Source organism: Talpa occidentalis, unplaced genomic scaffold (genome assembly GCF_014898055.3).
Source record: "Talpa occidentalis isolate TD23 unplaced genomic scaffold, MPIMG_talOcc4v2.1 talOcc4.5, whole genome shotgun sequence".
Lineage (NCBI taxonomy): Eukaryota > Metazoa > Chordata > Mammalia > Eulipotyphla > Talpidae > Talpa > Talpa occidentalis.
Window position 1 is genome coordinate 83,877,506 of NW_023604861.1, and position 14,896 is coordinate 83,892,401.

At 35.1% G+C, this 14,896-nt stretch overlaps 1 protein-coding gene across 4 annotated transcripts in view; it reads right to left on the bottom strand.

Moving 5' to 3' along the window:
- Nucleotides 1-14,896, bottom strand: part of EXOC6B (exocyst complex component 6B) — a 586,102-nt gene that overhangs the window by 280,868 nt on the left and 290,338 nt on the right. For all 4 annotated transcript variants that reach the window (XM_054701727.1, XM_054701728.1, XM_054701726.1 and 1 more), the window contains 2 exons: nt 1,466-1,549; nt 1,087-1,133 (listed from right to left, as the gene is read on the bottom strand). In XM_054701727.1, the coding sequence (XP_054557702.1) occupies nt 1,087-1,133; nt 1,466-1,549 (131 nt within the window). The remainder of the gene's footprint in view (nt 1-1,086; nt 1,134-1,465; nt 1,550-14,896) is intronic.

A 14,896-nucleotide genomic window follows, 5' to 3' on the forward strand; every position in this document is an offset into this window, starting at 1 on the left:
ATTTGGGAGATTTGGGAACAATTCCAGACCAGTTAGTAAATCTACTCTAGATGAGGGTGGCTAACTATATGTAGCTGATGGGACAAATCTGGCTGTAGGGTAAATAAAAAGCATCAGGCTTTTCTGCCCTCCCGCCATTAGGATTGATGATGGATCCTCGCAGTCCTGAATGCATGCCTGATGGAGGGCACCTGGAGTAGGGTGTGGGCATATGTAAGTGGGTACACCTGGGCTAAGACTGGGCTTATAAGGGCGGCGTCACAGGGACGCCAGTAGAGCAGAGTGCAGAAGAGAACAAAAGAGCCAAAGGAGCAGAGAAAAGGCCAAGAGAGGCCAGATAGAGTGAAAACTTGCAGGGGTGTGGGAGGCCTGCCAGCCTCCCGGCCCCCCAGCACCCCTGCCTGCTGTGTACCTGGTAAATCCTAATAAAAGGCTGCAAAAGTCACCGAGGGCTCCAGGACTTCTCCTTACCCCATCTGCTGGGATCAGAGAGATCCTGCTCCGTGTCCTCCTGCCATTACACTGGCCCTCTGCCTATTTTTATAAATATTGGTTCACTGGAACACAGCCATGTTCATTCATTTACATATTGTCTTTAGCTGCTTTTGTGCTACAACAGAGCTGAATGGTTGTGTCAGAAACCCTATGGCTGCTAAGCCTAAAATACTTTACTATTTGGCTCTTGTAGAAAAAGTTTGCCAACTTTTGCTGATTATTTGGTTCTTTTTTACCCAGAACACAGAAATAAAACATCAAATATAATAAGATTACAGCTCAGTGTTTCTCTCCCTTTAGCCACAAAAAGTATTCTCCAACAATATAATGTTGAAACCAATAGAGCATTCCTTTGAAATCATAATAAGAATCAAAATTAAATCTTGTAGTATTTTTAAAGAGAAAAAGAATTTCCCATAGAAAACTAGATTTATTTTTTATAAAAAATAAAATAACTAGATTTTATTTATAAAATAAAATAACTAGATTTATTTTTTATTTTTTATTTTATTTATTTATTTTTTCAAGTCTCATAAATCTATGTATTGTAAACATATAAATTCAAATACGTATACACATGTATATACCTACCCTACAATTTGATTAAAATATCTCCTGTAGCCATCTAAAGTTTCATGCTGCAACAAAGCAAAGAGGAAAAAGGCATCATTTTTGTTTTGTTACATTAACACAAAGTTAAAATTGTTAATTTCTTAAAGTTCAGTAAATGACATTAAAGTAAATATAATAATAATTTTCTAGGGTTACAGTAAAGATGAAATGAACCAATACATATATAATACTTAAAACCGTGCATGACACAAAGCAAGCAATAGAGGTCAACTGACATTTTCTTACTGCAAAGTATGTTCTACAAAACTGGTCTCAGAATTACAGTTAAAACCACAAAAAAGCACATATGCCAGATAATTAAAAGATACCAGAAAAGAAGGTGAAGGTGTAATCCTACCATATTAGATGGCGGTTGGAGCACCAAACGAGCCTGTTTTCGCCTCTGTTTTCGGTAGTAGTTCTCAAATGTTTCCCGGGCACCCTGTAAAATAAAAAGAAGGAAATGGGGTATCACTATTATACCAGTTACTCTAGTGTTTTACAGGAAAACAGAAGCCTCTGGGTCTAGAATTGAAGAACTGCCCACATTTCTCAAAAACAGGCAATTTGAACAATGATAATCACAGAAAAAATAAAAATCACTGTTATAATTTATTGAACCTTACTTATAACTAATTCCTATAGGGATGGATACTAAAGATTCTAAAGAGGAAACTACCAAAACTCAACCACAAACATCAAAACTGGCTTCTAATCAATTATCACAAATTCACAAGAATGAAGATAAACCAATGTTCTCAGAGGTTATAATAACAGTTGAGAAAATGCTCCTGAAAAATACAGAACGTTCTAGGGAAAAATGTTCAGAATTAAAAAAAAAAAGTCTCAAATGTAATATGAAAAAGGGCCAAATGGAAACAGTAAAAAAACAGAAGCTGAGAACAGTAAATTAACCTTCCCAGGTAAAATAAGTCTACTTTAAATAGATTTCTTCTAAAAGAGAAGAAACATAACTGTAAAGTGGAAGTTATCAGGTTTTTTCCACCCGCTTGTAATTAGCATCAATGACCTACACCTGTGGTCTTATACGCGTGCCTGTGGTGGCACTTGGAGCTTGGTGTGGGTGTGCGTAAGTGGGTGCACCTGAGCATGGAGGCTGAGCATATAAGGGTGGCAGCAGAGGCTGGCAGTCATGTGGCAGGAGTGCAGTAGAGACCAGCGAAGAGACCACAAGAGAATGTCAGAGAGCCTAGACAAAGTAAAGATCCACCAAGGCCTAGGAGGCCTACCAGCCTCCTGGCCTCCTGGCCCCCAGGCCACCTGCATGCCCTGCATCTGGTTGCCTCACTACAAATGGTGTAAACATCGTTAAAAGCCTGAAAAAGCCACAGGGCTCCAGAACTCTCCTTTACCCATCTGCCTGGATCCATAGAGAGCCTGCTCTGTGCCAGATTGGCACTTCAATAGCCCTGGACATTCTTGGTGCAGTCTTCACTTTTCATTCAGTGTTTCTGGGTTTAAATGGAAAGGAACTCTAAAGAAGAGCTGGCTCATGAGCTCTGTAGCTGGGTTGAACTGTGTTCTCTCAAAATTCCATATGTGACCTTTTTTAGAAATAGCATCATTGCAGATGTGACTATTTAAATTAAGATGCTGTCAAACTAGAATAAGTTGGCCCTTAATCCAATAAAAATTAAAACTGTCCTTAAGAAGACGCGAAGAAACAGAGCTAGAACATGAGAGGATACTGTGAGGTGCCACAGGCAGAGATTAGAAGGGTGCAACGGCCAACTAAGGAACACCAAACATTGTTGCCACTACCAAAAGCTTAGACAAGGGAAGGAGGATTCTACCCAGCATTTCAGAGGGAGGATGGCCTTCTGACACCTTGATTTTAGACTTCTGGTCTCCCAAACCTTAAACGTCATGCAACACATGCTTTGGTTCCTTAACTTGCATAAAAGTCTAAAGACTTTTTCAACATGACTTATTAGATCATTAAACTGGGGAAGTTGGTTTAAGGTACTAAATCATGCAAACTCAATAGTACAGATCAGAGGCTGGCAAACATCATTTGTAAAACACAGGACAGTAAGTATGGTTTGGTGAGCCATGCAGTTTCTGTTACCACTACTCAACTCTGCAGCTATAGCACAAAAACAGCTATAGACAATAAATACATGAGTGTGGCTGTGCACAAATAAAATCTTACTTGTGGAAACTGAAATTAGAATTTCATATAATTTTCACCTGTCATGAAATATTATTCTTTTTTTATTTTTTTTACCAACCTTTTAAAAATTACAAAACTATTTTTAATTCACAGGTCATACAGAAACAGGCAAGAGGCTGGATTTGGCCTATGTATGATGGCTTGTTAAAACAAAGGTTTTAAAATGCAAGTGATTATAACTGTACATGCCTGAGTTTTTCAACCTATAAAAAGAAATCAAACATTAAGATAGCCATTTCAAGGCTTTCTTAATCCATAAATTAATGAGGTAGCAACAATTCTACTTAAGAAATAAGAGGTGGAAACTGCCTGCTGGTTTGTTAAAGTTATTCCCTCCTTGTCACCATTTTCACAACATAGTGATATTATTAAATGTCAATTACATTCTGTACACACTGAAGGGCTTTTCATTTTAAGGTTAACAGCACTAAAGGCCCTTTATTATTCTAGTATGACATTACATATTCAACATGCTTTGGAGCCAAGATACACTTAGCTGAGAATTTAGAGAAAGCCTTCTCCCTAATTAGACCATAAAATACTAATTCAATTATTTGTTGTAAATGATAGAAAATATACAAGATGAAATTCTATATAAAAACCAAATCAGGATCCTATACTTAATTCTAAACTAGATACAGTTTGCCTTTCAAATATTCATCCAATAGAATAAAAATGACAAAAGATCAATTTATCTAATAGATCTGCTTCCCCACTTAGAAAAACTGGGTTAGAGTTTCCCAAGAGGCTGCTAAATAAATTCACTTTTCATTATTCTATTTCCTCTGCCAGTTTTGTCAACTCAATGCTTACAGGTGGAATTTGAGAAGTAAATGTCTGACCAGTCCAATGGAGTAAGTGAAATGCCTGTCTATTCACAAAACAGGTTAATAGATGAAAAACAAATGTTAATCGTTATTGAATGAACGTTTAAGCAAATATATATAAAACAATAGGCAGGCTATTGAAAAGTTGTTTTTCCTTTTAAAAAATTTTCCATCAGTAGCATTACAGTGCTCCAAAGGCCCTGTAATAATTAACAACTAATTATTATATATAGTATCACAGAAAAACAAGTCATTTAAAATATACAGAGTGTTTGCCACAGGATAGCCACTAAGAATGGGACTTGTCCTTACTGAATTTATAATATACAGCAATAAAATAATCAATTAAATTAAAATAAACTATGGAATTTTAAGGTTGGGAGTGATATGTATGTCAGAGAGAGAGAAAGGTACAAGAGAGCAATGTTCAGAGAAAGCCACCCCCCTCTAAAAACAATGGCATTAATATTCAAACTTGAAAATAAATCAGAAGAAAAAGCCAGGTAAAGAGAAAGGGGAAAAAATGTTCCTTGTAGAAACACAGAGGTTCAAAGAAAAAAAGATACACAGGCCTCCCTGGTGGCGCAAGGGGTTAAGCACTGCACTATGAAGCAATCTGCAGCCTCTGCAGCACGAGTTCAATCCCCAGCTGGCCAGGGAGAAACCATATGGCGAAGCAGACCTCTCCTGTCTTGCCCACTGCTCCCCTCAGCAGTGTATTCAGTCAGTCTGCCTATTCTGTTCCCCACTCTGTCTCTGGTGAATCCTCTCACCCCCCACAACTCTGGCCTGTACCCCAGCTCTTGTATGCATAAATAAATCTTTAAATATACATATATATGTATATACAGTCCATGAATTGAAAAGCAGTTCTAAGAACTTCCAGTGATGGGAGAGGAATGACAGAAGATGAGGTGAGGCTGAAAGGCTCTGTAAATTATGTTAAGACATTTGGACTTCTACTCTGAAGATGATATGTAATGAGTAGAATGAAGAAAGAAAATTAGGTACAAAAAGATTACTCAGAATCTGACATATATTTAGGAGGTACAAGCCAATGACTGATTGAACATGGAGGGTAAAAGACAGGAAAAGGCTGATGTGAGATATCTATCCTGAGTAACTGGTTTGAATGTGGTGCCACTTAATGAGAGAGGAAACATACGGGAAGAGTACACAGCCTCTTATTATTCATGGAATCATACCACTTTGCCTACTTGCTAAAATGTATTTGTAACCTCAAAATAAACTAAAATAAATGTATGTTTTCTTTACAGACCACGTATGAATAAAATTGTAGGTGTTTGTCATTATTTGTCATGCTTATTTCACTAAGCATAATTCCCTCTGTTAGGATTTTATCTTTTTAGGGCTATATAGTATTCCATTGAGTATATAGTATATAGTATATAGTATTCCATTGAGTACCACATCTTTTTTTATCCATTTATAAATCAATGGTACTTATGTTGCTTCCAGTTCTTGGCTGTTGTAAACAGTACTGCAAAAAAACATAGGGGTGAGTGTATCTCTTTGATTTAGCATTTTGTATTTTTTGAATAAATACCCAAAATTGGAATAACTGGGTTTTATGGAAGTTCTTCTTTTAACTTTTTGTGGCATCTCCATACTGTTTCATACAATGGCTGCACCAATTTTCATTCTCACAAACAGTGGACTCTTCTCTTGATAGCCTCTCAAACACTCACTGATTCTTGTCTTTTGAACAATAGTCATTCTCACAGGTGTGAGGTGATGTTTCATTGTTGTTCTAATTTCTATTACCCTAACATGTGACTTTTAGAAAAAGCAGACAGTACTGATCAGACAAAGAGAATAAATAAAAGTCAATGATGACTCCATAACTCAGAGATAACTACTGTTTACTTTTTGGTGAACTTCCCTACAGACATTTTTTCTATTCTAAGTAGACAGATACTTCATATATACTTGTATCTGTACACACATACGAGTAGGATCATGGTGTACACTTTTTTCACTGAACCTTCCACACAAAAACCTTTCCTCCAACATCATAGTTTAGCATGACCCACTTTTACTACACAATACTGTTTCAAATACTCCTTTCTTCAAACACATGCTATGAACTATCGCCAAATAAATGCTGGAACCAACGTGGACTTTGGTTAAACGTTTAATAGGAAAAACACAAGTGACAATTTTTTTTTTTAATTCCCCATGTTTCTACACACTTGTCTGGATATAAGCACAGGAAACACATTGAGTATTGAGTGGACAAATGAGTGAGGCTTTTGATTTTGTCTGTAAAATGTAATTCTAACTAACAAAGCTCATAGCCACATTTGAGCTGGTATAGGTTAAAAATATGCAACAGTAATCAAATAAGTCAGGATCATGTGATCCTCACTCTCGAGGAGGAGGGCAGAGAAAGAAAAGAAAAAGAAAGGATTTCTTTTTCTTCATAAAAGGTGACAATGTATGCCAACCACACCGAAACCTTGAATATCTCATACAATTACTGAGTACTGTTGGTGGCATCTGCATGTCTTGTATTGTAGAAGAAAACTTATTCTAGAAAATACTACTTCTAAAAGATACGTCTGCACACAGAGGGATAGAACTTCTATCTTCTTCATGAGGTATTTACTGTGCCATTTCCAGGTAAAGATTGTTATAGGTCTACTGGAGAGTGGGCTGAATCCTTCTTATCTATCACAATAACAGAAAATTAACTCTTGGATTGAGAAACTGCTAAGGACAAGTACACAAAGAACAGGGGAGTGAAATGGAAGGAGGGAAGCACACACCATTGTTCTTCCGGCTTTGCCTACAGGAAGCAATATTTCCATTTGGTCTTGGGCAAAGCCTATAATTTCACTATGCTCACTGCAGCTGGAACTCCCTTTTAACTGTCCCGGCATCCAAGTGAAGACAGGTTTATTCAGAGTTTAAGAAGAAAAGAAAAAACCTGAAAGGCCATTTTAATTTGCTTCCATGTGAAAAGGGGCGCACTTTTCATAGGGCCCCATAATGACGTTCAGCGGGATATTACACTTCACCATATGGCTAATTTGCACAGCAGGCCCAAAGCAGGATTTTCTTTCATTAGAACTGCCCTAAAGATCAGAATACAGAAACATGTGTAAAGAAAAAACCCAAGATGCCCCCTATTGCTTAAATCTAGAAACATTCGACTCCCAGATGTAAAAGCCCATTCAGAGAGTTCCCACGGAAAGTCATTTGTGAGTTGTGGAGCTATGTGTCACAGCTCCACTTACCTATATTAAAGCTTTGAAAAATGTCTAAAATTCAAGAGCCACAACACTGTCAAAACATCTCGGGGTGGGGGGGGGGAATTGTGTGAGGAAAGGATAATTGCTCTGGTAGATAATTTATTATTAAAAAAGAATTAATTTCCAAATGTACCAGTTCTTCACATCACTCAATTAACCTAAAAAATAAATCTACATAAACTTCTGACCCTTTTTGAAGAGAGCAAAAGCAGCCTGACATCCTAACAGAGTCCTGTTTATTTTTAAGATGGCCCTTATAACTTATGTTTGTCTTGGCATTTCCTCCTTCTGCCATAGCCCAAGTCCGAGCCATAGAAAGAACATCCCCTCTGGGAATGACAGAGTCTGCAGGATTTAAAAAAAGAAAGAGAAAGAAATCTGATGTCTAATGATTATGGAGTGGCTGAGTCTGTGCTTTTGAAGAAAGTAAACATTATGATTAACAATCTTGGGCTTTGTAATTAGCTTCCCCCTTCCAAGAGAGAGTGTTAATTTATTAAATATTTTAACAAAGAGTCTTTTATTATCAGATTCAGTTTGGCTGGCTCCTTTCATAGCATTACCAATTACAACCAATAAAGCTTTAATTGATGACTACTTTTTATAACCTTTGACCCAAGATGATAAACAGTTGTACCTTAGAAGCGAAAGGGTAAACCTCAAAGGGAACGGTGTCTTAATCATGCTTAGCAAACCAAACTGCTTAAAATTACAACCTACCTACCTGGCTAGAACAAAAACCCAGACTTCCTCTATGATTAAGGTCATTGATCACGGAAAGATTTGAATTTCACTTTTAAGATAAGTGTCCCTTTTGTTGGAGAAGCCTTAACTTGAATAATCTTCATATAAATATGTACTTCAGTGTACTAATTGTATATTATGATTACAATATGATTGAACCAATTTGTAGACAATCTACAAGAGTTTTACAATGTTACATAGCTTTTAATATAAAATAAAAGAAATGCAAGTTATTTTACTATTAAGAAAAAAGTACTATAATTTAAATCACATCCCCTCTCCCCCTAAATCCCATCATCTTATTCAGTTGGCTCCTACAATCCCAGTGACTACAAACAATATGTGAGCAAAGAAGTGAACTAAACTAACAAAGAAATGCCCAACCACTGGACACAAAAATCTTCAAGAAATGAGTGTTTACACCTGACAAGCAAGGAGGGTCATTCTTTTAGAGTATATTAAAAAAAAAAAAAAAAAAAAAAAAAAAACGCCATTTTCTTCAAAGAACTATTACCAAAGTAGATAATTTTCCAAAGTTATTATTTAATTATCATGGCAAATTTTTAAAGAAAGTGGCTTCTAACTCATAACTATCAAATTTTTAAACTGCTAAGGTGCTTCACAATTTAGGAGTTTAAAATTTCCCAGACAAATTTCTTAATTTGTTTCATGTTGCCAAAATGACTAGGGCCTCTAAACAATTGCTAAAGAGTTAACAGAAAACTGTGGCATCTAAAACACATAAATAAAAATAATACCATCGTGTTACAGTTACACATAATCACTTTATGAAGATAAGGGCAATGAGACATTGTTGTTAATAGTGCTTATAATGGCAAATACTGGTTTAACAGGAGATATATAAGGTTTTATTCAAGAAGAAGTAGGCATATAACTTTTAAGTGACCTCCCATGTATATAGAGGAAGTGGATGCCAGAAAAAGCAAAAGAAAATCTGAGACTCAGTCAAATTACTTTATAAACTCAAAGAGCTATACACGTATTTTTATGACATGTAAGTGTATGTAAAAGCTGTTTTATTAAAGACACATGGCTACTCCCGGCATTTCAAAATCATATTTGCCACAAACGCCCCCCAAATAGTCCTTTATATAATAAAGTGAGGATTGGAGAAATTTTGTGTAAATAAATCTATGCTTCCTCCACCACTAACAGATGCTGCACAGAAACAGACAAACTTAGAATCTAAGAAAGATCTGTCAGACTGAACTTCAGATGTTCAGATAAATAGGCAGAATATCTAAAAGCAGATAAAGAGGATAAATATTAGGCTGCTGCTTAGTTTAAAAAAAAAAAAAAGGAAGGATACAGGCTAAGGGGGGAAAACTGAAAGTTGAATAAAATGTGCTTCAATGTCAAATTTTTTATTAAACTTTCATTATGAGAGAATTAAGATTTAAAATCAGTTATAAGAAATAATAGGGAAAGATTCCATGTGCCTTTATCCAGTTTCTCTAGTGGTAAACATGTTAGAAAAGTTTCATGATAAGTATAGAATAGTATCACAACCAGAATTATAACTTTGATTAAGAAAAGGTACCATTTCCAAAACTACCAGGATTCCTAAGTTTCCTTTTTATGGCCATACCTATTTCCTTCCATCCCTATTATTAACTTTTCACAAGCACTAATCTCATTTCTATTTCTATAATTTTATCATTTGAAGAATGTTACAAAAATGGTATTTTACAGTACATAACCTATTGAGATTGGCAGATTCACTCAGTAGAAATCTTTGGTGATTCATTCAGGTTATTGCATATATACTAATTCTTTCATTTACATAGCTGAATAATATTCCATGGAATTGTACCAGTGTATTTAACCATTTACCTACTAAAGGACATCAGGGTTGTTTCCAGTTTGGGCCTGTTATGAATAACACTGCCATTAACATTTGTGTGTACAAAATATCTGAACTAGGTTTTTATTTCCCTGTAATAAATATCCAGGAGTACAATTACTAGGGCATATGGTCACATGTTTAGTTTTTTAAGAAATTACCAAACCACTTTCCAAAGTGATTGTACCATTTTACATTCCCAGCAGCATTTTTACGGGCATTCGGGGTCATCATTATAAGAGTGTGATACAGACATACCTCGGAAACACTGCCGGTTTGGTTCCAGACTAAACAATACAGTGAATGTCGAAATAAAGCAAGTGCCACAATAAAGCAGTCACACAAAGTTTTTGGTTTCCCAGTAGATACAAAAGTTATGTTTACACAATACTAGAATCAATTAAGTGTGCAATAACATTACGTCTAAAATAACAATATACATATCTTTATTTTTTATTTATACAAGAACCAGATGTTCCGGAGGGTGAGAGGATTCACCAGAGACAGAGTGGGGAACAGAACAGGCAGACTAACTGAAATACACTGCTGAGAGGAGCAACAGGCAAGACAGAAGAGGTCTGCTGCGCCAGGTGGGTATCTCCCCAGCCAGGAGCACAGTGCTGTGCTCAACCACCTGCGCTACCAGGGAGGCCCCAATATACATATCTTAATTAAAATATACTTTATTGCTAAAAATGCTAACCACCATCCAAGCCTTCAGCAATTCATAATCTTTTTTGCTGGTGGAGGGTCTTATAAAACATACAATATCTTCAAAGTTCAATAAAACAAGGTATGCCTGTTATTCACTGTGGCTTTTATTTTTAATTATTCTAATGATTAATGATATTAAAGGTCTTTTCATGTGCTTATTTGCCATCTGTATATCTGCATCAGTGAATTGTTTCTTTCTGTCTTTTGTTCATATCCTAACTGGAATTGTTGGTTTTTTATTGTTGAGTTTTGATTTTTTTTTTTAAGATTTATTTATTTTTGCAAACAAGAGCTGAGGTACACGCCAGATGTGCAGGAGGGTGAGAGGATTCACCAGAGACAGAGTGGGGAACAGAACAGGCAGACTGACTGAAATACACTGCTGAAGGGAGCAGTGGGCGAGGCAGGAGAGGTCTGCTGCGTCATGTAGGTAGCACCCTGGCTGGCCAGGGATCTAACTCATGCTGCAGAGGCTGTGAATAGCTTCATAGTGCTGTGCTTAACCCCTTGCACCACAAGGGAGGCCCTGTTGAGTTTTGAAATGCTATCATATACTCTAGATACCCCTCCTTCGTTGCATATGTGGTTTGTAGATATTTTCTCACACACTGCAGTTGGGTTTTCATCCTCTTAACAAGGTCTCGTATAGAGTATAGTGTATCATGTTGAAGGAGGTCCAAATGATTAATTTTTTGTTCTTTCATGGTGTTTTTGGAATAAAGTTTAAGAACCCACTGCATACCTTTATATCCTACCAAAAAAACCAGGATTTTCTCCTTTTTTTTTTCTTGAAAGTTTCATAGAAATAAATGTGAGAAGTAAGTTCAAGGTTAACTTTTTTGGTTTACCAATGTTGAATTGTTGTAGCATCATTTATTGATAGCTTTTGCAATTTTGCCAAATAGTTTTGTGAGTTTACTTCTGAGTTTCTATGCTGTTGCAATGAGCTGTGCACCCCTAAGTCAATACCATGTAAGTGTGGATTATTGTAACTATATAATGAGTACCAAAACTTGGTACATTGATTCTTGCCACTTTATCCTATTTCGAAATTGTTTTAGTTATATTGTAATTCCTTTATCTTTCCCCACAAATTTTAGAATAATAATCTTGTGTACAGCTACACAAATCTTGCTGATATTTTGATATGAATTTCATTAAATCTATATATCAACTTGGGAAAAATGATGATCTTTATTTTGTGGAGTCTTCTAATCCATGAACACAGTATTGTTTCCCATTTCTTTATATCCTGTTGGTTGCATCCATCAGCATTATATAGTTTATAAAATACATATTCTGTACATGCTTTTTCAGATTTACATATAGACATATTTTAAGTTTGTATTTTAATTATTAACTTAATTTTCTTCACAGTAACAGGGCTATTCAATTTATCAATTTCCTATTAGGTGAATTGTGGCAGTTTACATTTGTAAGGCATTGGTCAATGTTCTAAGTCAACAAATTTATGTATATACAACTGTTCACAGTATTTCCTTGTTATTCTTTGATATCTAGTACCTTTGGTGATATACTTAATATCCCCTGTTTTATTCCTGATAGTGGTAATTTGTTTCTTCTACTTCATCAGTTTTACTAGAGGTTTGTCCATTTTATCAGGTATTTTAAAAGCCAGTGCTTTCTTTCACTAACTTTCTCTATTGTTTTTTCAACTTTTTGATCTCTGTTCTTATTATTACCATCATTAGGTCTGCTTTGAGTCCATTTTGGTTTTCTTTTTCTGGGTTTTTGAGGTAAAAGCTTACATTATTGATTTAAGACTTTTTCCCTCTTTTCTAATGTATACAATTTACTGCTATAAATTTCCCTCTCAATGCTGCTTTAGCTGTCTCCCACAAATCCTCATTTTCACCCAGTTCAATATATATTTTTATTCCCTTTCAGATTTCCTCTTTGACTAAGGCTTTAAAAATAATGGAAGTGTTTTACTTAGTTGCAAAATGTTTGGAGATTTTTCTGTTACTGATTTCTAGTATGATTGCACTTAAGTCTGTATATAATTTCAAATTTTATTGGTAAATATATCATCCCAGGATAAAATCAAGTAACTTTGCATATTCTTTGTGAACACTTGAAAAGAATGAATTTTGCCACGGTTGTGTTCTGTAAGTGTGTATTTGTCAACTTGTTGGTTGATTGGATTGTTGAGTTCTTCTATATCGTATATGATCCTGCTCCCTCATCTATCATTTGTTGAGAAAAGGGTTTTGAAGTCTTCAACTTTAATTGTGAATTCATCTGTTCTGCCATTTAATTCTATCAGTTTTTGCTTAACAATTTAGTAGCTCTATTCTTTGGGGTATAGTCATGTAGAATTACATCGTCTTAATGGATTGGTCCTTTTATCATTATGCAATATACCTCTGTTTCTGGTATTTCCATTGCTCTGATGTCCACTTTCTCTGATATTAACATTGTTGATTGTACTTTTCTTTGATCAATGTTTCAATGATATCCCCTTTATCTAATTCTTTTTATTTTCAATTTACTTATATCATTATACTTACAGTGAATTTTTTGTCAACAACCTATACAGATATGTTTCTTAACCATTCTGCTAATATCTGCCTTTTTACTGGTGTATTTAAATAATTTACATGAAATACAATTACATGCTAGAGCTTATATCTGTCATTTTCTTTTCTTTTTTTAAATACAGTAATCTTTGCTTTGATTCATTTATGTAAGAAAGCAACAAGGATGTCCTTAGTACAAGGCATCTAGGTTCTCTTGGACATGTTTTCCAATCATTAATATAGTTAGAAAAAAAACACCAAGAATGGTGAAAAACACTCTATTACTTATCTCAATGTCATTGACAACCTTTTACCCCATCAACACTCTGAAAGTGTCTTAGGCCTCCCAGGTGGAAGCACCATATGGTTTTAACAGACTATCCTTATCAAGTGTCTCCTAGCACTCCTTATACATTTCAAGGGGCACATTATCAATAGAACATTCTATTATTCTAGAGGGTAAGGTGTGATTCCAGGGATAATGCTATGGATTTTGCATTTTAATCCATTCCACTTTAGTGTAGCCTCAGAAAGGAGTCAAATGTGAGCAATTCGTTCATATCATACAGGTTTACATTGCCAAAAGTCTATCATTCACTTTTGCCAATTCTACTTGCCAAATAAAGGTTCATCCATAAGCATTAATAGTAAACTGAAAGTTGGGTAAGGTTCCTCTTCTCCCCTCCAAGTCAAATTATTTGGGATCCTACTATGACCCCAAGCAAAGTAGTAACAGTGGGAGTCTTTTCACAAAAACTCATTTGATTTTACATTTTGTATTTGTTCTCCTTGTTTTGGGTTTCATTTTTTCCAACCTTCCTGTGGGTTATCCAAATGTTAATAAAAATTCCATTTTTATTTATTTATTGTGTTTGGAGTGGATATCTTTGTATACTTTTCAGTTGCTATTCTAGGTATTACATTTATGTAAGTAACACCGAGATCAGGAAACGGACCATTTTCATCTCCCAATGAAGTTCCCCTCTTCTCTCCTTCCAGTCAGAACTTCATTACATGTAATTAGATAGTATGTGGTCTTTTGTGTACAGCTTCTTTCCATTAAATAGAGTATTCTTGAGATTCATGCATATTGTGTTGGTCTGTATTGATCATTGTTCCCCTTTTTTGGAGTAATTTCCCATATTATAATTAATGTGCACTTGGATTCTTTTTCTAGTTTAGGGTTTATAATGAATGAAGTTGCTGTGACATACAATTATTTTTGATGAACCTAGATGTTCTTTTCTTTTGATAAAATATCCAGGATAGGAATTCTAGTTGTCTCTGTTATTGATTTTTACATTTATATTGTATTCAAATAATATAGTCCTGGTTTTCAACACTTTGAAATTTATGGAGATTTTCTTTGTGGTTCTTAGTTTGTTATTTGATTTTTCATTTTTCTTTTAATTTGTAGAAATTAAAAATTTCTTTTGGGAGTCAACCTGTCACTTTTCCTTACTGTGTGTTTTTTAATTTAATTAAACTAAGAAAATGTAAACATTCCATGATACACAAAAAGGAAATAAATGGCCACTAACCATTAGAAAAAGGTCCACAACCAATATGATTTTAAAATTGTTAATGAAATTCACAATAGACCATTTTTGCCTACCAAATTAGCAAAAGAC